Consider the following 24696-nt stretch of genomic DNA (forward strand, 5'->3'; position numbering starts at 1 on the left):
CTTTATCCTATCCAACATCAAAATGCATGTATCTGTAATATCACCACGCGGCGAATCTTGGAGCATCAAATTAGAAGCTGGGTGATATTTATCTCACACCTTAAAGAAGTCCGAAAATAGCAAGTATAGCCAGACGCGTGGAATCTGAAACGTGTTTTTTCCAACTTCAACTTTGTCAGCAATTAAATTTGCGTGCTGAGTATTTAATTTAAAAAGTCTATAGACTCATCACCTATGTATTGATTGCGACTTCGACACATCGCGCGAGTTGATTTATCGCTTACCGTATATAGAGAGAGAAGACCAGCCCTGCTCTCTCTAGTATATCATTGGAAGTCCAAAATCGGGTTCCTGGCTTTTGCAGTGTGCGTGTGCTGTAATGCACTTCCTTGGGCGTACAGGAAGTGAAGATCCATTTGACCTGCAACCGATGCCACCAATAACATTACGGAAGATTTTGTTGACAAATTAATTAGCGGTGGAATAAGTTAAATACCATGAATCGCCCGTGTGGATAGGCCGTTTTATTATTTTTTTGGTACTGAAAATGCCAGTATGGATAAATGTAAATATCGCTCACGAGAAGAAATGGAGATATTCAATATATCTCTTCATCTGAAGATTTTATATGGAATTTTGCTCATTAACTGTTCAGCTACTTTAGTTATGGTAATGTTTTGGTATACCAGCCATGCTGAGGGTCAAGGCCATTGTAACCAGGATTCGAGTGACCTTCAAAGTGGACAGAATATTCCAAGTAGTGCGATAGCCTTAAGACATAACTTTACAAAAAACGAAAAACCAAAATCTGAATTTCCGGAAAGATATCGAAGAGCCTTTTCATCTGAGGTGAGTATATGAATGTAGTTATTTTTATGAATGCATATCATGTTGGCTTTATTCGTTGTTGACTCTAGAGTATAAACGGCAGGGAAAATGTATACTTATATGAACTGTGTTCCTCCAAAATAATACTTATTCATTGCATTTATTTCACTTTGTGACACTGATTGTATATTATTTTGAGTGGACCTGTAATAATACTCCAAAGCAGAAACAGAAAAAAATCTGACTTTTGCAAATAACCAATTGATAACATGTATATTTATTTTTTAAAGGAATAAAACTGACGAAGGTGCTGAAACTTAAAAAAAAGCTTTGCAGACAAAGTTTCGGTTACAAAAAGTGTCCAATGTTATATATCAAGTCACTTTTGGCATTTTCTGTTTGATTAAAATGAGGAAATTTAAAAAAAGTAATCAAAACCCCACTATATTTATATGTGATAACTAATCCTTCCCTTATACATAAACTTACTTTATTTATATTTAGTGAGACACTATTTTTGATCTTAGGGTGTCGAAAAAAAACCCCAAAATCGCTGAAGAATCTAATGATATACTTTTTGATAGTTATTCAGCTTTGTATTCTGTTGATTTATACCGTTTTAAAAATGTTACACGGTTTTTTCAGAGCGAGTAAATCGCGCTCTAATAACACAAATTCTCGCTGATACTTCATTCCTACAAAACATTTTTGGTAATTTTATTTTTGGTCTTCAATACAATATTATAGTATTAATTCGTGTGATTTCAAAACCATTTTAAAAATATTCTACATTGTCGCTGCGGAGACAATTATGACACGAAGTTCTGCACCTTGTTAAAGATGCCCACAGGGTTATCTATCAAAGAGATATAATTCCTTAGTTCTTTCCACCATTTCATCACAAAATGTAAATTAACAAACAAAACACCCGAGTTTTTCAATCAGAGTAGCTTATCTGGACTGATCCTCAAACAAGTTTTAATTAATGAGCTTCACCTTTGATAATTGCATCCATTTAATTACCAACGCGCGTCGGTGTAAACGCGCATCATGATACTAACCACCCCTGCCTTTGTTCTCTTCAAGACAGATTATAGATGTTTGGGCTTTAATGGACAGTATGGAAATTTGGATAGAGTCATCAGTTAAATGACATTTAGACATCTGTAGGATGTTGTCTGGAAAAAAGAAGTTCTTATAACCGACATTTGTGTAATCCTGTACAAGTTTATTGATTTGATTCTGATTTAGCAGTTTCTAAATAATATATGTTCGCTGTCTACACAAATGACATAATCTCAGATACGGTTCATACACTAGTAATGCTTTGCAGTTGAAAATATTTTACAAACAGAAAATTACAAAGTAACTTTGTTGTGTTTTCATTGTTAAACTGTTTAATTTTTCAAAAGAAGTAACTACATTGTTTAGAGTTAAAATGGAACCCCTCAGAGCAGCATATAAGAGCCACTTTCAACTGTTCATGCAATCTGCAATTGTCAAAGTCAACAACTTGCACAATCGTCTGAGATCTTAATACAGTATGCTTTTTGTTTGGAAAGCATTGATGGATACATGCACACAATCTCCAAGGCACAGACCAAACATTTGCTGCTAGATAGTAGAACCATATAATAGATTTTTTTTTACTACTTGACAGATATTAAATATCAATATATGTCTTGTACTCTAGAGGGAGAGTAAATGATTCAAACACCAATTCTTCTATGAAACCAAAACTCTTCCGTCGTTTGGAAAACCATCCTCTGGAGGACAATTTGATTTAAAAGATAATTTCTCAAGACAAATTGATTGAAAACTGTTGAGAGCTTATACCCAAGTGATTTTATTTTTTTACGAATGTCATAAATTCATACCAATTATTAGTTTTTACTTGTACAATTTTTCATTTTGATCAACATAGTCTGCAATTTCATCGTGGATTTAATTGAATAAAGTTCGTTTTTATGTGGTGGCATCGTTTCGGCGAGAAAAGAGGAAATGAAAACTGGGGAGAAAAACTCAATTTTTTCTCGATATTTGGTCCATCTGGATCAAAATTAAACTGTAGTGTTGAAGTTTCCTGCCAAACAATCATGCATAATTAATGCACGCTACTAAGAACGGAACCTCTCGCGTCTTAATAGATTGGTTTCGAACTTTATTGCTAGAATCGATACGCGTTTGTAAAATATTGAGATGTAAAGCCGCTCCTTAAAGTATTAAATTTGTTTATAAGCTCAGAAAAGGCGCGAAAAAGAAGGAGCTAGAGCGCCGACATTGGGGAATTTTCAATGACAGAGTCTGTCTCTCTTTCACACGTTTTCTACTTGTATCGGATATTTAATTTATTTCAGGTTGAGATATGTTCAGGAATAAAATCGTTCTGTTGCAATTTTTATCTTTAAAAAAACCCCAAAACAATCAGTACCGGAAAATTGACCTTATAGGATTTTGTCTTAAGTTTTTTTTCGCAGTCGTGCATTTAGAAAGTACTTTAAGCGTCTAATTTTCAGACATCCACGTTAAAACTAATACTTTAAATGTTTTATTTCACTTTTGCCTTTGGTAGGAAGTGAAAGGTATAGGTCTGGTACATGTAACATGGGAACTATCCTACCTTTGATCTGTAAATATTCATTCTGATCAATCAATGTGGCTAATGTAATTTATCAATTTGCTAAACGTGCCTGAAAGATAGTTCCTGAAGCCATTTATGTTTTGTCCATTCCATTGATTGTTAAGTAATTAAGAACGCTTGGTGAAATTAAAAGCTGTTGAAGCCTGAACATGGAGTGACCCTCTAGTACGCCGTCATTGTGGCCTCGGTCTGAGACGCGATGGTTCCTATACACTGCTTCAGTCTCAATTAGGCAAATCGAACACCGCCCTCATCAAGAGATTGCGAGAATCGGAATCAATACTTGATGAAGATAATCGTTCTTTTGACGGCTTTCTGCATGTGATGAGATATAGGCCTCGCCAATTTAATGGCTATTCTTCTCTGTATCGCCAGTGCATATATATATGTTTCAACAAACCTTGATCCTCTGCTGCACATTCAAATTCAAATACCTGTATATCCAGTGATAAAAGTTATCATTCGTAGTAACATGTCTTTGTTTAATTTGATTCGATTGCATATAATGTAGCAGGCATAAATACCATATATTATATAAATGGTGTATAATATAGATCTGTGGATCAAGAGGACATGGTCAAATACTTCGTAGTTTTTCTAAGTTTTCCCGCGTAAAGTAAGCTGTACTATCATGATAGAATAAATGAAAAGCTTTCTAGCGATCACTTTTAATTCAACACTGGATATCTGCAAACTGAAAACGCTTGATTTGGAAAATGTCATTTATGTAAACCCTGTGATGTATTGACTATGAGTTGCCATCCTCTACTTACAGTGCTAATGCTGAATTTTAATCATGTTATGCAATCCCCTTAAGTGCTTCGTAGGCGCCAGAATTTACAATTCATGAGACATGAAAACTTAACTCTTTCAAATTTGCATCATGGGCATCTTGCAACGTAAAAAAATGATTACTTCTGAAGTTACTTAGCTTTTTGGGATCAACTGAAGAAGATTAATCTTTTTTCTGGAATATCATCTTTTTAAAAGAAAAACTTATGTGTCGTTGAAAATTTGTGTCCAGACTTACGCAAATCTGTCATTGATTTGCATTGCAAACATTATGAGATTTTTAGCTTTTATTGCATTCCCAGTATCTCAAGAACCGTCGAATACTGTATATGAAATGGTTTTGAAAGGGAGCACCGTAATACGACATTTTATTGAACGCGTTAAGGACTCACTTAAACCAGTACTGTAGCTAAAAGTCTCATTGCCATCCATTTTATATCCCATCACCGGAGATTAAATCTAATATCTTCAGATAACTGTAAATAAGATCCTTAGCTTGTACTTTATCATAGATAAATGATATGAAACACTTTTCTTTGTCAGACGGTTTACCAAATACCCTGTAATTATATCATTTAGACTATGGACGGATATTTCTCTTTTTGGCGAAATGTGAAATAAAATGCAATAAACTCCATCTCTTTTCAATCGTAAAACCTCGGTGATTGGCCGGACCTGTTTGCCGTGTGGTCACATGATAGACGATTTGTCCTTTACTCCCTTGCGTGCAACCAGACCGTACTTTCTGGCAGCGATCTTTTAAGATGGCGAACACCGGCCTTTCTGAACCATATTGATTAATATCCTTTGTGTCAAAATGCCGACAAAATATGTATTAATGCCCATTTCCCTCAATTTCTTTGTCCACTCACTCAAATTGAATATAGAAGTTCAGATGAAATATTTTAGTGCTTTATGTCAGCAGAGATAATGATTCTTTTACAAAACGACATTTTGTTCTGTTGGTTAATACATCGTCAAAGCTGGCGGCATTGACCGTGTGCATCATAGCCAGTAAGACGATATTGGAGCTAGCATGTGATATAACCCTTATCAAGAATAGAGATGTCACCCAGACAAGAACTGTTGATGATAATTACTGAGTTGAAACCAATTACTTAATTTCACGTGTATTTTGAGCCCGACCATGTGCGTTCCGCAGAATATTTGATTGATGACTAATGGCTTGCATACATAGGTTATTTTTTAAGTGTGAAACCAAAATATCGGGAGAGAGTGTATATATTTGACATACATGTATTAGTCTAATAAAGTCAGTTTCCTATATTTGTCGACACTATTTCTAGGTTGTTTGACAAATACCAGTAGAATACCCAAATCTGGCCACCAAACAAAAGCAGTAGAATTCATATTAATTTTTGAAAAAGTGTTTTCAGATTTAAAAAAAAAATCTGTTGTTCACAATAAGAAGGGGGTAGGGGTTATTTGAAATAAAGTTCTTTAAGAATTATGACAACATGAATATCCAAAAGACTTGTTCATGTGAATACCTAAAGCTGTAAACTCCAGTGACTGGTGAATCGAGTGAACCCATTAATTGCTATCATATTAACAAAAGACAGATCATTTCACAAAATCCAGGTATCTGAATTCAACATATAAGTTACAATATCGCAATGAAACACCCAGAAACAATTACAGGAGTTATGTGGTCCTTGTTACGTGTTACATTAAACGCTTTCATGGACACAGACACCACACAGGAACGAGTCGCGATCGAACACTACACCGTAAACACGGCAACAGAGTCACGATCGAACACCATATCGTCGACTGATGCTATCGGACGGATTAATATAATAAGTTTTACGCTTTTAATGGACATTCAGTTTACTTAGCTAATCAGCTGATGAAACTTAATTGGCTAATGATATTGCTGCCATTTTATTGCGATTTTTGTTTTGTTTTCCGTGTATGCGGCCCTAGGTCTCTTTATATAGCTGTAATGTCTGATGACTATCAGGAGTGTCTAATTAAGAGGAATACTGGCTTTTTGAGACTCCATCATTGAACATTTTTCGACATTATGATTAAATTTATTTTACTCTTTCACGTTATATTTGTTGACTTCGAAATATGATTGAAATTTATGGGTTTTACACGTCGTAAAGTAGAATAAATTGACATGGAATCTAACTAAAGAATAGATATTTTGATAACTGTTTGATATACATTACAGATAAAGAGTTAAACATATATTGACCCCATCAAATTGTATGTCAGTGGTGTAGGAAGATGAGTTCTTGTTTTGGCCGCATTATTATATATAGCGCCGGTTTTTAAGATAGTTCAAAAGAACTATAATTAAAAAGGGGTCCCATTTCATGTTAAAATATGAAGTGGTGATTTTTGACGAGAGCATCTTGCATTCAGTTGGCTTTATTTGAAACAAGGTACTCCTCAATATAAATTATGTTTAATAATCTGAAAGTAATATATAATTAAGCAGAATTTGAAAAATAAAAAAAAATGACTGAAGATAATTATATTTAAGTATATAAATTTGAGTCGTATTGCCACATACCATGTACCCACCCTTATAACTCCGACTATAGAATACGTGTGAGTAGTTTGGGAGGACAGCATTTTATGTTGGTACATTTCTGTTGGTGTTTGCTTCAGAGACAGAAATATTGCAATTCTTTGAAGGCTTCATTTTGCGACTAGATTTTGTCGAACCTTCATTTGATCTGTAATCAGAGATCGGAGAATCACTCATGGTTTACAGTGGCACGATGTTCAAGAGTGAATAAACAATTGGTTATGGTTGATACCCGAAAAGCCACGTGATTATGGATATGTGTGGATCTTTATGAATGGGGGACAATGAATATTGCTTTAAGTGGATATCAAGGAAGGTGCAGCGCCTACGCCTTCAGTGAAATGTTTTGTTAGGGTGTGTAACATTGCAAACGATCTATCACCGTTTAGAGGAGTGAAACTGTAAACAACCATGCTTGTCCAGTAATGAAATCATTATTTAGTGTCCCGATTGGCTGAGAATCATTGGCATCGGAGCCGATGATTGCGCCATATTAAACCCCGCAGATCAATGACCACGTCTATTCTCTCCTCACAAAATCCCTTCCTTGACAATCAAATGGGTATTGGTGTCTTCATTACCCTGTCATGTTGTTCCATCTGCGAGTCGTGATGTTGGCTAAGCAAACATTTATCAACCCTCCCAGAGCGGGGACACAATATGTCTATGTCGGCCGTGTCGTGAGAACTCTTTGAACATATATATATGATTAGTACTTTCACTTCTTCAGATGTCACGCCGGGTCCCCCCGGATACCGGAATATCGAGATTATTTCCCAGGATTCTATAAATCACACGCATTAATGAGAGAACAATACATGATGCCATTTTTCATTCCATCTACTGCTTAATATATTAAGTGTTTAATGGGTTTAATACTTTTTAATGAATTTGTTGAGATTCTTCCGGGTCGGGTGTTCTGTCAAAATAAGAAAAAAATGGTCTGCACGATGATGTAGTGTTTAGAAAATTTGATCTAATTTGTATTTATATTATATTGTACAACTAAAATGTTCACCTGGTGTTTAAAAAAACCTGTGCATGAATAAAATATGTTTCATCTATAGATAAGAATATAATAAAATGTATGTGTTAATTTCCAGATGCCATCAAATTGTGCCGTGTTCATTCGTGATTGCAAGCAAACGATTCAAGGTAAATTTTCGTTTTAAAAAACTCATTCTATACTGGCATATACTGTGCCTACAATTATTAAGTTAAAGAGTCATACTTGATCAGCAAGAGTATCTTTGTGCCACTGGATGGAAGCCTATCACCAATACACCTGTGTTTAACAATTAATGAGTTTTATAATTAATTACTTGAACTGAGCTCAAGTTCAATAGGTCCTGAACTAATCTACTTTACCGCCATTTACCTGATTAGATTACCCGTTTTAGACGTTACTTTATTTGACAAATCACGCAGTTCCAAATAAAGAGAAACAGTTTTAAACCTGATGTAGTCCGTACATGATCTTTGTGTCTGCATGTATACTTCTGTATTCTATATGTTCACAATTTTGAATTGCACATGAATTTTGACTGATAACTTAGAAAGAATTTTAATCTTTGACTATAGACTCCTTCCTACTGAAAGGACAGAAAGGTGAGAGAGGTTATACTGGGATACCTGGAGTTACCGGAAGCCAGGGACAGAAAGGGTCGAAGGGTAAGTCACGTGATCGAGATCAAGATTCTCTAATATCCGTTGCCTGTAACAATGATACAAAAGATGATATCTTGATCAACTTGTCTAATATCTTCTCGCCGAATTCTTTTTAAAAATGGAATAAATTCTTAAATTGAAATTTGTGTTAAAATGTTACAAAAAATACAGTGTATGCACGTGCACACTCGAATGGGATGCTCTGAAGTGAAGGCAAAATATAATCAATACTTAAAGATAAGTACATTTATGTGACACAAAGCAAATAGATATCAATTTTTTATATGAATGAGTAAATTTAAAGGTTCAAAATTAAAAAAAAAAACTTATCTATTTGAATCTATTATGTTAAAAGCCTCGCTAAAATTAATCCCGATGGGATTTGTTGATAATGACAACGCGTCAAAATGCTGATGTCTCAATATTTCAAGCTTTACAAAATTAATGATATATCATTCATAATCTAATTTTTTATTTAGTATCTTTAGCTGAAAATAAAATTCGAACAAATGGGCTAATGAATGATTAACAAAATTTTGAAACAGCCACTAAATCGACTTCGTGGAAAGTTATTAACGCAAGTCGTATTACTTTTTGATCATTTGGAATAAATGAAACGTTTGTTTTATACAGGTGACAATGGAGCCATCGGACCGATAGGACCCAGGGGACAGATGGGAGACGCAGGACTTCCAGGCCTGAGGGGCTCACCCGGGGACCAAGGATATCCGGGGAAACCAGGTTGGGGTGGTTTTTTATCATTCGTTTTATTGTGTATTTTACTTTTCATATTTACTACTTGTACAAGAATAACACAATGTTGAGGTAGTTCTGAGATCAATGTTGTTATAGATATCAATTTGATATTATATCAACAGGATTTAATTAATAAACAAATGTCACTGTATAGAAATAATGATCTGATTGCCACTTGGTGATAGTTAATGATATGGTCCTTCATTGTTCAGGAATCCCCGGAGAGCCGGGTTTGCCGGGTCCCAAGGGAGACAAAGGACACATGGGACTTCTCGGATTTCCCGGGGATAAAGGTCCTCCAGGTAAGTGACGTCACAAGAACTGACTTTTATTTAAATTTCTTAGTGTGTTTGGTTTGTACCGTGATTCAGAAATATGACTGATGGAAAGAAATACGTAAAGTTTGTGAATTTCAATAATAAGCACTTGGTCACACTCATCTTTGTCATGCATATTGAATATGGCTCACGCACTGTATGTACATACATGTATTCCCAAAAGGAACATATAGTGAGATACTGTGACAGTACAACAGTGTCATAAAATAATTTTCTTCCCTGAGTTTAATAATTTTTTGTTAATTTAAGGCGAACATGTCTACCCAAAGTACCATACTCGTCACTTCTTATTTATATGCAAAGTCAAATCCTTAGCATTGTATCCATACACAGTCTAGTTTTATCTAAAAATAGAAAATGCTATTATAGTGCTGAACACTAGGTAGTTATTTATTCATTTTCTTATATTATATCAGGTTGGCAATGTTAATTTTTTTTCTTGCACCGTTCAACTCTTTCTATAACAGGACCAATCGGAGAGAAAGGTGAACCAGGTGAGAGTGGACCCCAGGGACCCTACGGACCGGTCGGACCGACCGGACCCCCGGGTAAGTTACAGTGCCCTCCCACGCGTAATTAGCCCCCATAAACACTCCCTCCTCGAGAGAGCCACTGTGTGTTAAATTCTGTGCAACAAAGTCATGTATGCAGTATATTGCATACATGGTTTATGAATATTCAGTTGGAAGTACATATAGGATGGTAAATGAATCAATTGAGTACGCATATTGAAACACTTATTGATAATTATAATAGCTGTACGAGTACATTTATATTTCATACTTGGGCGTTTTTAAAGTGTGATGAACAAGTATTGTTTTAAGGCGTGGTTTTAATCCATTATAATGATAAGTGTATTTGATTACAGGACCCATTGGTTACAAAGGAGATAAGGGGGACACTGGTTTGATTGGATACACAGGGTACAAAGGAGATAAAGGCAAGAAAAACTACTCTACCCTAATACAGTCAAATAAACAGACTTAACGTGCACAAGAGAACGAATATATCGGCATAAAACCAAGCCTAGAGTACAACTATTAATTATATATCAGTCTGAAGAACTGTGTTCTGTCTATAGCCCTTGTTATCATCTCTTTATGCCTTTATTGCGATCAAATAATGCATGAGAAACGTTGTAAAAAAATACAGTTTGAGTCGTGATGATTTAAAACAATCATGAACTTTTTTCATGTCCTCCCCCACGCACTTAAACATACATGAACTAGTACGAGAGTGATGAATTCCATTGACAAGAATGTTTGATATTCTCATGTACTTCCATATTCCGAGCCATCTGCAAGTGCGAGATGATATTTGTTTTATAGTGTTAAGCTGTGAACACATGCGGACACCTTCTTGTCAATGATATCGACTGAATTTTAGTTGTGAACTGTAATGGGTGTTTGGTCGAGTGTAAACTTCATATCTAACCAAGAATTTCATTGCTTTCTTACAGGGGACGTTGGACCAAAAGGAGACAAAGGTGATTAGGTCTTGGTTAATCTCGCCCGGACTTCCTGTGCAAATTTCTAAAATCAATACACAGCAGCAAATGGGTTTATAAAGAATTTACGAGCTACATAAAATATAACATAAATGATTGATTTGCATTAAAGTAAGACTATAAAAAACGGCAATATCTCCCATTTATAGATATGCATGGAAGCATCGAATGTGTTAATGCTTTTCAGAATAAATCTTGAAATAGCCTTTTGTAATTTAGTTAATTTTTTTCAAGGTTATGGATTCCCCGGATTACCAGGACCAATAGGACAAAAAGGAGAGAAGGGTGAATGTAAAGGTAATGTTTCTGTGTGAATGAATGTAAAGGTATTGTTTCTGTGTGAATAAATGTAAAGGTAATGTTTTTTGTGTGAAAGAATGTAAAGGTGATGTTTCTGTGTGAATGAATGTAAAGTAAAGGTAATGTTTCTGTGTGAATGAATGTAAAGGTAATGTTTTTTGTGTGAAAGAATGTAAAGGTGATGTTTCTGTGTGAATGAATGTAAAGGTAATGTTTTTGTGTAAATGAATGTAAAGTTAATGTTCTTTGTGTGAATGAATGTAAAGGTAATGTTTCTGTGTGAATGAATGTAAAGGTAATGTGTGAATGAATGTAAAGGTAATGTTTCTGTATGAATGAATGTAAAGGTAATGTTTCTCTGTGTGTTGGTAAATCTGGGCTGCGTTCAAGATCGTAACAGCTAGCCTATGCGCCAGGTCGTACATATCTAGATCTATCGAACGGACCGCTAGGTCTTAGATTTGAAGTTCGAAATAGTTAACATAAGACTAATTACATCGACAAAATTTGTTAATTTCAAACGTAAATATATATGTTAAAATTGGTTATAACTTGAAAGATGAACAAATTATCTCTAAACACGTCAGATAGATTTCATATTTGTTACGATGTGGTAACTGAGGTGGCCATCTTGAATTTGATGTTTTGTATAAAATATTTAGGCTACGAATATCTACGTAACGGCTAGGCTAGCTTACTAGCTTGAACGCAGCCCGGGTAATGTTTCTTTGATAGAGGTCAAATGTAAAGGTCATGCGTCAGTCTATGGCTGACTGTGAAGTTGTCGAATCTGTCGATATAGATGACAGGCCATTCATCAGTATGGTGAACAGGGTATATAAAACTTTGTTACTCAGTCAATTGAACGGTGACCTAATTTGTAGTGAAGGAGATTGAATTTAGACTAGTCTTTTAGGCCTTTTAGACATCATTCAGGGGACTGACATTGTTTTACTTCCATGATGTGATGGTAATTTGGCAGTCTGTATGAGTGACTGTCACAATAATTATTGTTATACTTTCATGTTAAATACTGAAATCTGATTGATTAAGACGCAGTTCATAATCCGTTCTATTACCCTCAGCGTTAGCAACACACTTAGCAACGGGTAACATTAAAAATTGTTACATGCGCGAAAATTATGCGCGTACGGTTCGCTGTAGAATTCACGTTATTCCTATATAAAAGCAGTAAAATTTTCTTAAATATTAAGACATTCAGTATAACAAAATAAATAGTGCCTGTTTAGGAGGATAACTGTTGAAATTGACATCCCTAGAAAACCATTGTCAACCTCCGCTTCGCGTCGGTTGACAATGGTTTTCTCGGGGTGTCAATTTCAACTGTTACCCTCCAAAACAGGCACTATTTATATAATGTGAATGTCAACTATTGTGTTAGCAATATTAAACTAAACTTTCAGTGTAGACAACTATCAATGCAGTGAGTAAGATTAAACTGTAATGGCATTATCAATATGGATGAATTTTATGTTGACGTAACATTAAGTAAAATAAAATTATGGAAATGTGTCACTTTGAGAAAATATCAGCATAATGAGACAGAAACAATACCAAGGTAACTGTTATGTAATATTATGTAATATTATGTGTCAGTGAGAGTAAATGTTGATACTCTATGTCGGTATTAGTGTAAATATCATTATGTTTCGTGTTACCAAGAAGTGATTAGTTTTTTTAGATATGCTATGTGTTATTTTTGTTTTTGAAAAGTCATTATTAGTTTATACTCATACTTAATGGCGGCGGAAAGGGGGGGGGGGGAGACGTTAATGCGGAACGAAAAACTTATTATTAAAAACATGCTAAAATACGGAACAAACTAGTTAAAAACAAAACCAACAACCCCTTTTGTAAAATCAATAGACACCGATGCAAAACAATCAGCCATGTGGTTTTGTTTAAAGCTGGTCTGTTTGGTAAGTTGTTCGTTTTGCAGTAACGTCTGTTTTTTTTACCCCTTCCTCTTTCAATACATACTTATATCATTGTTTCAACCATTACAGGGAAATATTCTTATTTAATCGTTTTACTTTATTTCATAATCTGTTGTCTTAATATTTCATGAAAAATCAAATAATCTTACAAAGTTATCAAAAATATGTACACTTTAAAGTCTATGTTTGTATTTCTTTCTATTTGCAGCTTCTTCCTTCAAAATGGAAAACCTGAAATTGGAAAGAGATGCAACAAATCGCCCAGGTATATAATTTTGAAAAATATTCATCCAGGTAAACGATGACACTTTTGGTGAATGGCCAGGCATTTTTTTTTAAGATGAAAACTTTTCCGTGAGTTTAGCGGAGGTAACAAGTCTTCAACCAAAGTTATAAAGTTAATGGTAACCCGATCTCGCACTAGTCTGAAAGCACCCACAATGTTTACATGTTAATCATTGATTACAAAGACGAGTGTGACATCAACGTGAATTGATCTAGAGATGATTTGTAGGTAGAATCCACACGAGACTGTAATAAATGTACGGTATAGATACAATCTACGTACAAAGGTAAAATACCATTTGGTAAATGTATATCCTAGTAAAAGCATCGGTTCCCCGCTGAACATCAAAGAAAAATGAATATACAGGACGTGTGTAATCAAACCTAAATAGTATCATGTCATTTGTCATTACACATTAAACTATATTCAAGTTTTCCAAAACAATTAAATGTGTATACCATTTTTCTTTATGCATCTTTAAGTTTTTCTCTTTTTTGTTACTTTAGTTCGCACGCCACTAAACGACAAATTCGGTAAGAAACTTAATTTCTGTTAAAATATAGTTAAATACATGTAGTAACAATCTGTAATTTTCTATCGGTTTCTTGGCATCTGCAATCTCATTGCAAAAAAGATACTCGTTTTCTTTATAAAAAAATAACAAAAAATGTGTAATAAATCATTTATTTCATAAATATTCATGTCAACTCTATCGACAGAATTTATTTGTTTAGTTGAAAGTCCACATGGAAAGAACAACCACCCACCAAGGCGAACCTCTCAACTGTCGGTAATTGCGGTCTTGATGTTCTATGCAATCTGTTGACCTATTGAGCGAGGCAAACGGCACGCTTATACACGTGAGTGACATCAAAATCTTTATCGCCAACTAGCTTTTTCCCCCGGAATCTATCTGCCTGTGTAGCTGGTACTTTTGTTACATCAAATGTATCAATTTAAACTTAACTATAACAGTTCAAGACTGTTATAGTTAAATATTTCCATTATTCGTTGTACAAGCCAGTGATTTGTTTGATATGTTAAAGATTTTTAACATTCAACTTTTTTCAATAGGGAAGTAATGGAAGGAGTATAACGAAATATTTCTTTTTTTATAGTAGAAGTAATTATGCCTAAATTAGGGTCAAACAGCAAGAAAAATACCCACGTGTGTTCGCAATTATTAAAAAAAATTTCTTTTTCTTAATTATATTTTTTAAGTCATCAAATCATCTAAATATAAAGTAAAGCAGTATTTACACTGTTCAAAATATAACCCGCTTATTGAAAAGAAGACTTTAATTTTTTAGAATATAAGTTTAAGATTTTTCCCTCTTTTTTTATTGACTATTGATATCAATTTTCAATTTGGACACCGTAGAAATTAAATTTCACATAAAATATATAAATTTTTGGAGATTTAGAATGACCATTTTTGGTATCTGTTAGTCGTATTCTTGACCTATTTCGTAGGAGATTGTTCAGCTCGAGACAAACAATGGACAGCCGCTGAAGCAATCCAGGAAACAAGATCAAAGGGAAACTACTGTGTTCAGCACTCTCTACTTGTCAGATACTATCATTGAAAATTATGAAATGAACACAGAACCATGATGGACAATTTATTACTTGTACATTGTTTCCTGAAATAATGTGATACTAATTTGTGTTTCGTCAAATCAACCATTCATTATATAATCAAAGACATTTTACGGAGACCTTTTTTAATATCAGTGATTTTACGATTAAATGCAATTATCATGAATGAATGTATTAAAAATAAAACATAATTAGAACACTTAATGTGATCCTTTTTAGAATTGAAAATAAACAAAATATGCTTGACAGTTTCAACATATTTTTTCAACATTGTCATAACAATATAGAATAATGATTGTATTTAACTTGTGCGATATAAACTAAACCAGTTAGCCTCATGATATTAAGGGTTGTATTTCTTCAAAGTTAAATTATATACATATCCTCGTAAAAAATGACTCTAATATATCTACTGTCCATGTTATTTTTGTATTTTTATTAAACATTTAAAAAAATGCAAATAATACTTAATGTATTAATTATGATTTTCATTGTTTAGTTTAACAATAAACGTATAGTTTATAGTCCTGTGTCAGTTCAGTGCTACTAGAAACCGTGTATACTAGAATTCTGATATGGTATATAACTCCTTTTGTTTTACCAGATGACAAATATAACGTACATTCGAACATTAAAATTCCTTTGCTGTTAATACAAAGCATTACTGATCGTTTTCCACTTTTAGATAGACAGACTATGATTTTGCCTCAATTAAGAATGGCGATGATTTTTTTTACATAAAAACCTTACCCATTTGATGTAAATTCAGATGCTTAATTCGACTGGGTTAAGAAGATATAAAATTTTGGTCATTTATTTTCTTGCCAGGAAAGTATTAACAATTATTCACGTGACATCCACAGCTTATTCTTAGACAGATCAACAAAAATGTTTTGAGGGTCAACACCTGTATTGTTTCCATCAAGTTCACGATTCTCAATATTTTGTGATAAAAATTGACCCTGCGAGTACGAACAAAATGTGAGCAATTATGACGCATATGTTTTCCCCTAAAAAGCTATTTATATATAGCCCATGGGAGAGTTATCCTATTTAAAACAGGCAAGAGTAGGAATATCATTACTAACAAACGTATTACATGATAAATATCAAACCAACTCCTGCTAACGATATACACCATGATGACACAATTAGGAGTGAAATTGTAGTTATAGATATACTACGCCAGCCATCAATTGGAATTGGGTTTGCACGACCATTTTTATCATTTTCTCTTAAAAATTGATCATTTTATTCAATACAACAGAGCAAGGGTTAAAAGACAGCACTATCTCTCTGAAAGTGAGCAGAAGTTAATAATTTTAGTTATTACATGTAATAACATTTGTATGCATGTAGTAGGTTTTTTATTTTTATAGTGTATGTCTCCCCTACATGTTAACCAGTTGAAACAAATTTAAAAATCCACTGAAAAAACCCAGAAATACGACCAGTATCTGCTTCACCTTTTCTCCACAGATTTAAAAACTCTCCTTTTCAACCTAAAGTTTAATAAGAATGAACATCTCGTATTTCAGCAAAAACAGAAGAAATAATCAGACATAAATATGAAATAAATAAATATCAAATAACAAAGCGATGTGTAAAATAAGGTGTATATAATTTATTTTCAATTCATTCATTATCTCTACAACAACAAAAAAGAGAGGGGTTTCCCGGGGCTTCATCCTCACCAAATATGAAGGCCCAAATATGGGATACAGGGTGTTAGCCAGCCCCTTGAAAGATATCCCATTATAATTGTATTATACGAAATTTCCTATTTTCGCCAGGCTAGCTCAGCCTGTTAATGGTAGTGCAAACCCAATTCCTTTTGAGGGTCGACTGAAAGTTCCCGGGGCCACATCCGCACCAAATATGAAGGCCAAAAAAGGGGATACAGAGGGTAAGCCATCCCCTTGAAAGATACCCCATTTTAACTAGAAATAAAAAAGAATTTTCTCTAGAAAGTTCCTGGCACTATATTTTTTAGTCACGGAAGCGAACTAAATAACATGTAAATATGGCTGTTCCATCTATGTTTCATAATCCTGACTGAGAGCGTATAATGGCTTTACAGCGACAATACACGTAACTATATTTTATAAAAATATACGTCAGTATGAATATAAATATAAGCATAAAATGCTTAAATGAGGCCGATTTTATGCTTTTTAAAAGGGGTATCATCATTGCTGTTAAAAACTGCCTCACTGAAACAAAATTTTAATTAACCCCACTTATATCATGTCTAGAGTAGTCGAGTTGAAGATTATAATGCAGAATGGCATTGAAGAACATCATTCTGAAAAAATTAGGTCTTTGATTTATGAGGGAAGTTTGTAACTTTCATGTTTATTTCATTGTTTTTGCAAAATCTTCGTGCTGTATTTTCACGCATGCGCGTCTCTCTATTACAACAAAACTGAGATTTGAAACTAAAATTTGAAAACTTTCATCTCGACTAGTGACTAAACTCCTTTATAAAATTCAAAAAATGCTTTTAATCATAACCGAATAAATGAATTAAAAGTATGAGATTTTACGTATATCATATGCCAATGGCCCCTTTTCATACGAGAATTAAAACAAAAATGCCCCATGATTTTGAAAATTTTCAAACAAAAAAAATTAATCTGCCGACATACATGTAGCTTGATTAGTGCTTATTAGCTCACCTGAGCTGAAAGCTCAAGTGAGCTTTTCTGATCACATTTTGTCCGTCGTCCGTCTGTCCGTCCGTCTGTAAACTTTTTTACATTTTGAACTTCTTCTCTAAAACCGCTTATCCAATTTCAACCAAATTTGGCACAACGCATCCTTATGAGCGTGCGAATATAAATTGCAGAAATAAAAGTCCGATCTGTATGCAAAGCGGAGAAAACCTTGAAACTGTAGAAAAAGGGGGGGTACATTTAAAAAATCTTCTTCTCAAGAACCACTGAGTCCAATTCAACGTAGTTTAGCATAAATTATCCTTATGGGAATGAAAATATAAATTGCAAAAATTAAGGACTAATTCTGTTTCAAATCTGAGTTATTACGAAAATAATAATAAAGGAAAGGCGTGTTTCGATCAGTTTAATAGCTTCGGGTTCGGCATCCGGTAAAATGGGTAGGCAAGACTTGACCTGGGCAAAACAAAAGATTGGCAGTTATTAATCTGCCAATCTCATTAAAATTTCAGGATATTTGATGGACCAGTATATTTGTATTCGCTGTAAATATTGCTGCAAAATAATGCGTATTTGGAATTGACAATTGCCGATCTGCCCCGGCTTTTATTTGCCACGGCCCGGGTTTGCATACCCATTTTACCAAGACTCGTATTCCATACTTCTAAAACGAGGTTCTTTGTTTAAAGCAGCCATGACATTATACGAAAAAGGGTCGATCTGACTATGATGAATTTGCTTGTTGTGCAAATACAATTCATTCTATCGGTAATTCGGCATTATCTTTTGCGTGATGGTAGATTAATGCAATAAGTTTTGTTGAGATGCTCGGCATTTTCTCGAGTTTATTCAGTTTAAATAGAGTTTGATATCGCTGACGGAAATATGTAGGTATATACATGTATATATATATGATTCATTTCGAAAAAATAAATTGTGTTCTTTATTTGTTATAGTGCATGTTTCTTGTGTTTAATTGTTTACAATTTCTATTTACTAACCATATTTGAGTGTTAAGCTTCGAATTATAAGCAAGATACATAGATTTGCTCTCAATTCTATGTTTGTACACAGATCTTAATAACTAAAGATTAAAAAAGTAAAAAATTTGTCAATATTTATTAAGAAAATTTTCAAAGTCTGTTCTTCCAGAAACCAACTTTAACAACTTATTGTACAAATGTATTGTAAACTTAACCTTTTTTTCGTCATTATTACTCCTACTGTACATGTGATCCTTGACTGTGTTTGTGTACATTTGTATAAACTGATTTTGAACCTCAAATACCAGTGAACTGGTCTTGAGTGAATAAAAGAATTGAAAATCTTAGGCCATTCTTTTTTTTCCATTTTAAATGCTGAATAGGAAATACCAAGTTAAAAATCTTAAGCTGAATGTAATAAACTCATGTGAACAAATATGACTCAAACCTAGGCGAACTGTGAGCTCTGTATCTTGCTTATAATTATACGATTGACGCTGAAATTTTGGTTGAACATTAGAAATTCTTTATGAGTTAGAGTATGTTAAATACTTGTACAAACAAAATAAAAGAATGATAATCTGTATATACCTACTCTCTGGGGCCCCCTCTTTATACAATAAATAATGTGAACTCTACATCAATTTTGATAGTTTTTCAGACACGAGTAAATAAAAAAGACATCTTTAAAACAGTTTCCATAGTTCTGACACATTTCTGTTGCGGGGATAAAGTAATTATCGCTATTCCTAAGAAAATATCACAGTGGAAAATTATCCTGGTTTGTACACGAGGTAAATAACAGTCATTTAATTATAATGGAGAAGACAAATTAAATTTTTGAATGTTATTAATTTGAGGAATTGAGCACATTGAGGTAAAATTTTCTTCTTCACATCTATACATGTAGGATTTTTTAAATAAAATACAATAACTATTATATTTTTTAAAAAAATACAATAACTAGTAAGTAGTTGATGAAAAAAATGTACCTATATGCTCTAATATATTTTGATCGCTTTACAAAGTGGGGGGAGGGGAAGAACGAAAATATAGGGAATTGGAAGTTAACAACTTAACAGTGTACCCCTACCAAATGTTTAGTTTTATATCTTGCGTAGGATTTTCTTATTCTGGTAAAAAATAGTATTTCATGAAGGTACAATGTCAAAGATTACGTGTATGCAAAAATAAGTGTAAAATTCGAATATTTTACAATATTTATTTTTTGTTATTCTACCGAGGGACCATATGGCACAATTTCTTTTGAACGCCCATTGTTGCTCAGGTGAGCGATGTGGCCCCATGGGCCTCTTGTTAATTAATAGCCTTGGTTGTTATTTTATTGTGATTATTTACGCATTATTAATGACCCATTAACCGGGAATTTTGTTCTGGTTTGTGACCCTATTCTTTTATTGCTCACATAGCAACAATAGCAATACCATAATCTGCTTTATGGGGACATATACAAATCAAAGTACTGAAGTACTGACGGAAGTTGATGTTATTGACTATTTTTATGCTATAATCCACGATATGTTATTTGCTTGGCAAATAGTTTCGCTGTATATGAATAATATTGCGCACATTTTTTCTAATATGAATTTTTTGGCTTTTCCAAGAAGAATTCTAAGCTACATGTATGTATTGTAGAACCCCACACATAGTCATCTAATTTGACTCCAAACATAATAAATGTATCATTTGTATAAAATTTCAGGTCAGCTGAATATATCAGGTCAATTCAAATTTTCGAGTCTTTCATATTTTTGCGTAAATAATTCATATGGATGTCATTTCATGATATTTTTCTACCACATTTCAAATATAATAAACACATATACAAAGTCATTTTATTTGACGCAAAACATAAAAGTATATCATTTATATAAACTTTCAGTATGTCCCGGTCCAAACACTTTTCACTCCAGGTTTGCCAGAGTAACCCGAGGTAGCTACAGAGACCCCCGCTCTCGCCGAGGCAGAGCAGCCGTGTACCGCAGGCCGTCCCGGGGTAATATATGCCTGTACAATAGGTTTTTCAAAGTTTTCTTCAGATATTTTTTTTATGTTTAGCATATAGCCACTTTTAAACAGGGTGATTTATAGTCATATTACTTTGGCTTTTTAGAAGATTTGCAAACAATTCCACTATATACATATTTCTTTGTAAAAATTCAACAACCCGGCCCCCAAATGTCGCCACAATGTAACCTCAGGGATCGTTATTTGAACAAAGTTAACATAGTTTGAATCTACACTATCTGGGAATGCTTCTACACAAGTTACTGCAATTTTTTAGAAAAAGATTCTAAAATATTTTTCTTTATATATTCCTATCTCTAAATTTTATCCCAAACTGTAACCCCGCCCTTCTCCCGAAGATCATGATTGAATCTACACTACATGGGAATGCTTCCACACAAATAACTTCGAAAAGATTTTGTTCTCTATATATTCCCATGTTGAAATTCGACCCCCCAATTGTAGTCACAACCTATTACCGGGGATCATGATTTTAACTTTGAATCTTTATAAAGGATCATGGTACAGTAAAGAAATATCGTAAAAAGATAACCGTGTTTCATATCACCTTCTGCTTTATCGTGTCTATGCTTTGTTAATAGCCGTGTGAACAAAATCGGTTTTTTTTAAAGTACAAAAACTTATATATGGTTTATATCTGCATATGGTAATATACATGTACAGATAAGAATCTATTTTAATAGGAATTTAAAATTTTATCTTTATCAGAGATATAATTTTTTTTTTATTCAAAAACGTTGTTCAAAACAAAGAAGCTATTTCTAATCCACCTAAAGTATAATAAACTGTACAAAAAAGAGGTAAAGAATATTTTAAAATATTCTGTAAATATCTGGAGAGTTTAAATTCAAGTCATCAATGCAAATTATATCTACCATGTGGTTTCAAAAATCTTTACAACGCCTTCGGTGTTTGCAACAAAAAACCTTTGACTGTTTTTCTTAAATTTTATACACTGTGGTGAATCAATGTCAAATTTTTTTAAAAGATGTCCATCATCCGATAGAATATGAATTTTTCCACTGTCCTTACCGTTAACAAAGATAAAGCCATTGTTGTCGATAGCTAGGCCATATGGTTCTACGTTTCTGTAAGTAAACATCCTTTTGTAGTTTAGGCTTGGATTCTCTTTAGTGATTGTCGGTTTGCCACAGTCTCCAAAAACTACGAAACCATCATTGTCGACAGCAATGTCATAGGTGATATTTTTTACCCGAGATTCAAGGTGGATGAAATCTGAGGTGAATTCCTCAATGGATTCTTCGGTGCCAATCAAATATCTGCCTTGCCTTTTTGCAATCCCTCCACATTTACATGATAGATCTATTGTTTTTTCTATAGCTAGTGTGTTTTCCTGTAAAACTACTACTGCCTTTTCACCTGGTATTGTGACGAGTGTTCGTCCATCAGATTCAAAATATGCATCCCATGGTGCACCAGAGAGAGGTATTTCCTGAACAACCGTTCCATCCTCGCTACATACCATACATTTTTCTGAAGAATAATCACACAGTAACAACTGACCACTTGGAAGAAATCCTCCGCCATTTATATCGCTACCTGGAATACTGAACTTAGCAATTTCTACAAAAGTTGCATGCTGAATGTCATTAAAATCAATATTTTTTTCAGTTGTTTTAGCACTGAATAAAGTACCTAGGGAATTAAGTTTTTCAATAACACTACTCACTTCGGCACTTATGCCAAGTTTCTTTTGAATCAAAGATAAACTTTTGACAGCTTTCAATATTTGTTTAGCATTCAAACACTTAGTGACAAGTTCCTCTTTAGTTTGAGTCGGTGCATCTTTTGATAATTCATCTAACCAATGTGTTAGATACATCTTCCTTTGTTCAAGTGACCTAATTGATCCCTCAAGCTTTTGTCTTACATCCTTCGAAACCTCGGCCAACTGATTTAAATATGTCTCCTCCAGGTTTCTCAATCCAACAACCATTTCTTCAATCATATTCTTGATTTTCTCGGAGCAAGTGTCCGTTTCGTCATCTACATCAAAAATATTCTGTTTTCCTTTTTGGATAATTGTTTCAACCTTCGATAAAATATACTTAATCTCTTGAACTACTTTCAATTTTGTTTCATCTGAACCCTTTTCAGCAGCTTCTGAAAAAGTAGAAAACGTTTCACATTGTTTGTGTTCGTTGACAATGCAGAGAGAGCAGCACCCTATTTGATGAAGATCGCAAATTAACTCGATATTTCTCTCTTCGTGTTTTTCACAAAGTCCTTTAAAAGTTTTCTGTGATTTTTCTAAAAATTTAACAATGTCTGTTTCAAAGTTTGTGATGGGTAATATCTTATGGGACTGCAATGCTTTGAACATGTTGTGCCTTTGAACACATTTCTCACAAATTGAGTCTTCGCACTCTATACACCAACTCTCTGCTCTAATGCCATGCTCACCCAATATTTCACAAGGTCCACATGTAGTGTCACTCGGTGATACTTGCTTACGTATACACGCACTTAGGAACGAATTTTCCGGGAATCGACTCGCCCAGTCTTGAGTTGGATATTGGCGCAAAATTCCGGGTGCTGGTACAAAAACGCGACACACTGGGCAGGGAAATCCAAAGGCTGGGTCAGAGTCCTGGCATGAAGACTCGATGTGGGCTGATAAACAACGATGACAAAACATATGGGAACATGGCAAGGACCTCGGAGTCTGAAGCTTGTCTAAACAAACAGGACATACCGTAAAATCGACGTTAGCATCGTGATGGCTTGATGTTGCCATTTTTACGAGAAACTTTTCAAAACGAAAGTAGGTCGGGTTTATGTATTTATTTTTGTAATCTAGATCCCGATTTTTATTGCTGCTGTTCAGAGACTCGACACACCAATATCTATTTTGTTGGATGTATAAAGTAACATTCAAAAAAATATGATAAGAAATATTAGATTGAAAATATACATTTCCTAAATTTTGTCTGGCGGTCCAGAGATTTGGCTATATACATGTAGATTCACTTAATTATGTACCGACAGACAAAATATTTTTCATTTGACAAAAAAAAAATCCGTACTTTTTAATTGTTCCTGAATTTTTCTTTGTTGTCACGCGATTTTAAAGCATATTCTTTATCATACATGTATGGTAAAAAGCATATAAAATAGAAATGTTTTATTTAGTTTTCAAGATTTCTTTATCATTTATTCACGTTTATCAAAAATTATATTGTAGAGTGTTTAACGAAAGTGAGGTTTTAACATACAAAGCAAACAATCTTTGAAAATAAAGTTTATATCCACGGAAGATTGTTTTGTTTAGTATGTATTTTTAAAACACATAACAAAGAGGAGATAATCCACATTAATTTTGCTTCGATCTCTCGCAAGTTGACAACCAGTATTAATATGTATACAAGGTCTAAAACGGTGAATCCTTTCATGTAGATAAACTTCAAAATGATATTCATTTGAAGATTATTTACCTATGTTTTCAGAGATACAATTTCCAAGTGTTATTTTATTTTGGTTATAAGTAAGATTTTGACTTTTTAAAGATTCAAATGAAGAGAGTAGTAGTATGTAGTTAAAAATGGATGCATCAAATTTGGAAATACTCAACAAATATCATTATTTTGGCTTAATATTTTTTTAATTAAAAAACATGTATATTCTTGGGATTTCTAAAGACAAACTGACTGTTCGGTATTCCTTTAGAGTGACAGACATGATTAAGATTATAATTGGTTCTTTTTTTTAAAATAACGCTATTTTACACTATAG

The 24696-nt window shown here is 33.7% G+C and overlaps 2 protein-coding genes across 3 annotated transcripts; one reads left to right on the forward strand and one right to left on the reverse strand.

Moving 5' to 3' along the window:
* Positions 1–234: 234 nt before the first annotated feature.
* Positions 235–16426, forward strand: LOC105346964 (macrophage receptor MARCO). Of its 2 annotated transcripts, none has more exons than XM_011455784.4 (13): positions 235–849; positions 7928–7979; positions 8406–8495; positions 9126–9233; positions 9461–9550; positions 10054–10134; positions 10455–10526; positions 11046–11072; positions 11328–11390; positions 13560–13616; positions 14144–14170; positions 14357–14497; positions 15111–16426. In XM_011455784.4, the coding sequence occupies exons 1-12, from the start codon at positions 556–558 to the stop codon at positions 14461–14463; spliced, it is 1068 nt and encodes a 355-aa protein (XP_011454086.3). In that variant the 5' UTR covers positions 235–555; the 3' UTR covers positions 14464–14497; positions 15111–16426. The 2 variants fall into 2 exon arrangements, with proteins under 2 accessions (XP_011454086.3, XP_011454087.3); XM_011455785.4 differs by having other exon boundaries at positions 241–849; positions 14372–14497.
* A 4780-nt stretch (positions 16427–21206) lies between these two features.
* Positions 21207–23755, reverse strand: LOC117689232 (E3 ubiquitin-protein ligase TRIM71-like). Its single transcript, XM_034469555.2, has one exon. The coding sequence runs from the start codon at positions 23699–23701 to the stop codon at positions 21815–21817; it is 1887 nt and encodes a 628-aa protein (XP_034325446.2). The 5' UTR covers positions 23702–23755; the 3' UTR covers positions 21207–21814.
* Positions 23756–24696: the final 941 nt, after the last annotated feature.

Source organism: Magallana gigas, chromosome 6, assembly GCF_963853765.1.
Source record: "Magallana gigas chromosome 6, xbMagGiga1.1, whole genome shotgun sequence".
Taxonomy (NCBI): domain Eukaryota; kingdom Metazoa; phylum Mollusca; class Bivalvia; order Ostreida; family Ostreidae; genus Magallana; species Magallana gigas.

What these genes read in the sequence shown, in the direction of transcription:
- LOC105346964 (XM_011455784.4), top strand. Translation starts at nt 556, where the DNA reads ATGGATAAATGTAAATATCGCTCACGAGAAGAAATGGAGATATTCAAT. An exon ending in AGGATATCCGGGGAAACCAG is followed by an intron (nt 9,234 to 9,460) that starts GTTGGGGTGGTT and finishes TTCATTGTTCAG; the next exon opens with GAATCCCCGGAGAGCCGGGT. An exon ending in AGATGCAACAAATCGCCCAG is followed by an intron (nt 13,617 to 14,143) that starts GTATATAATTTT and finishes TTGTTACTTTAG; the next exon opens with TTCGCACGCCACTAAACGAC.
- LOC117689232 (XM_034469555.2), bottom strand. Translation starts at nt 23,701, where the DNA reads ATGGCAACATCAAGCCATCACGATGCTAACGTCGATTTTACGGTATGT.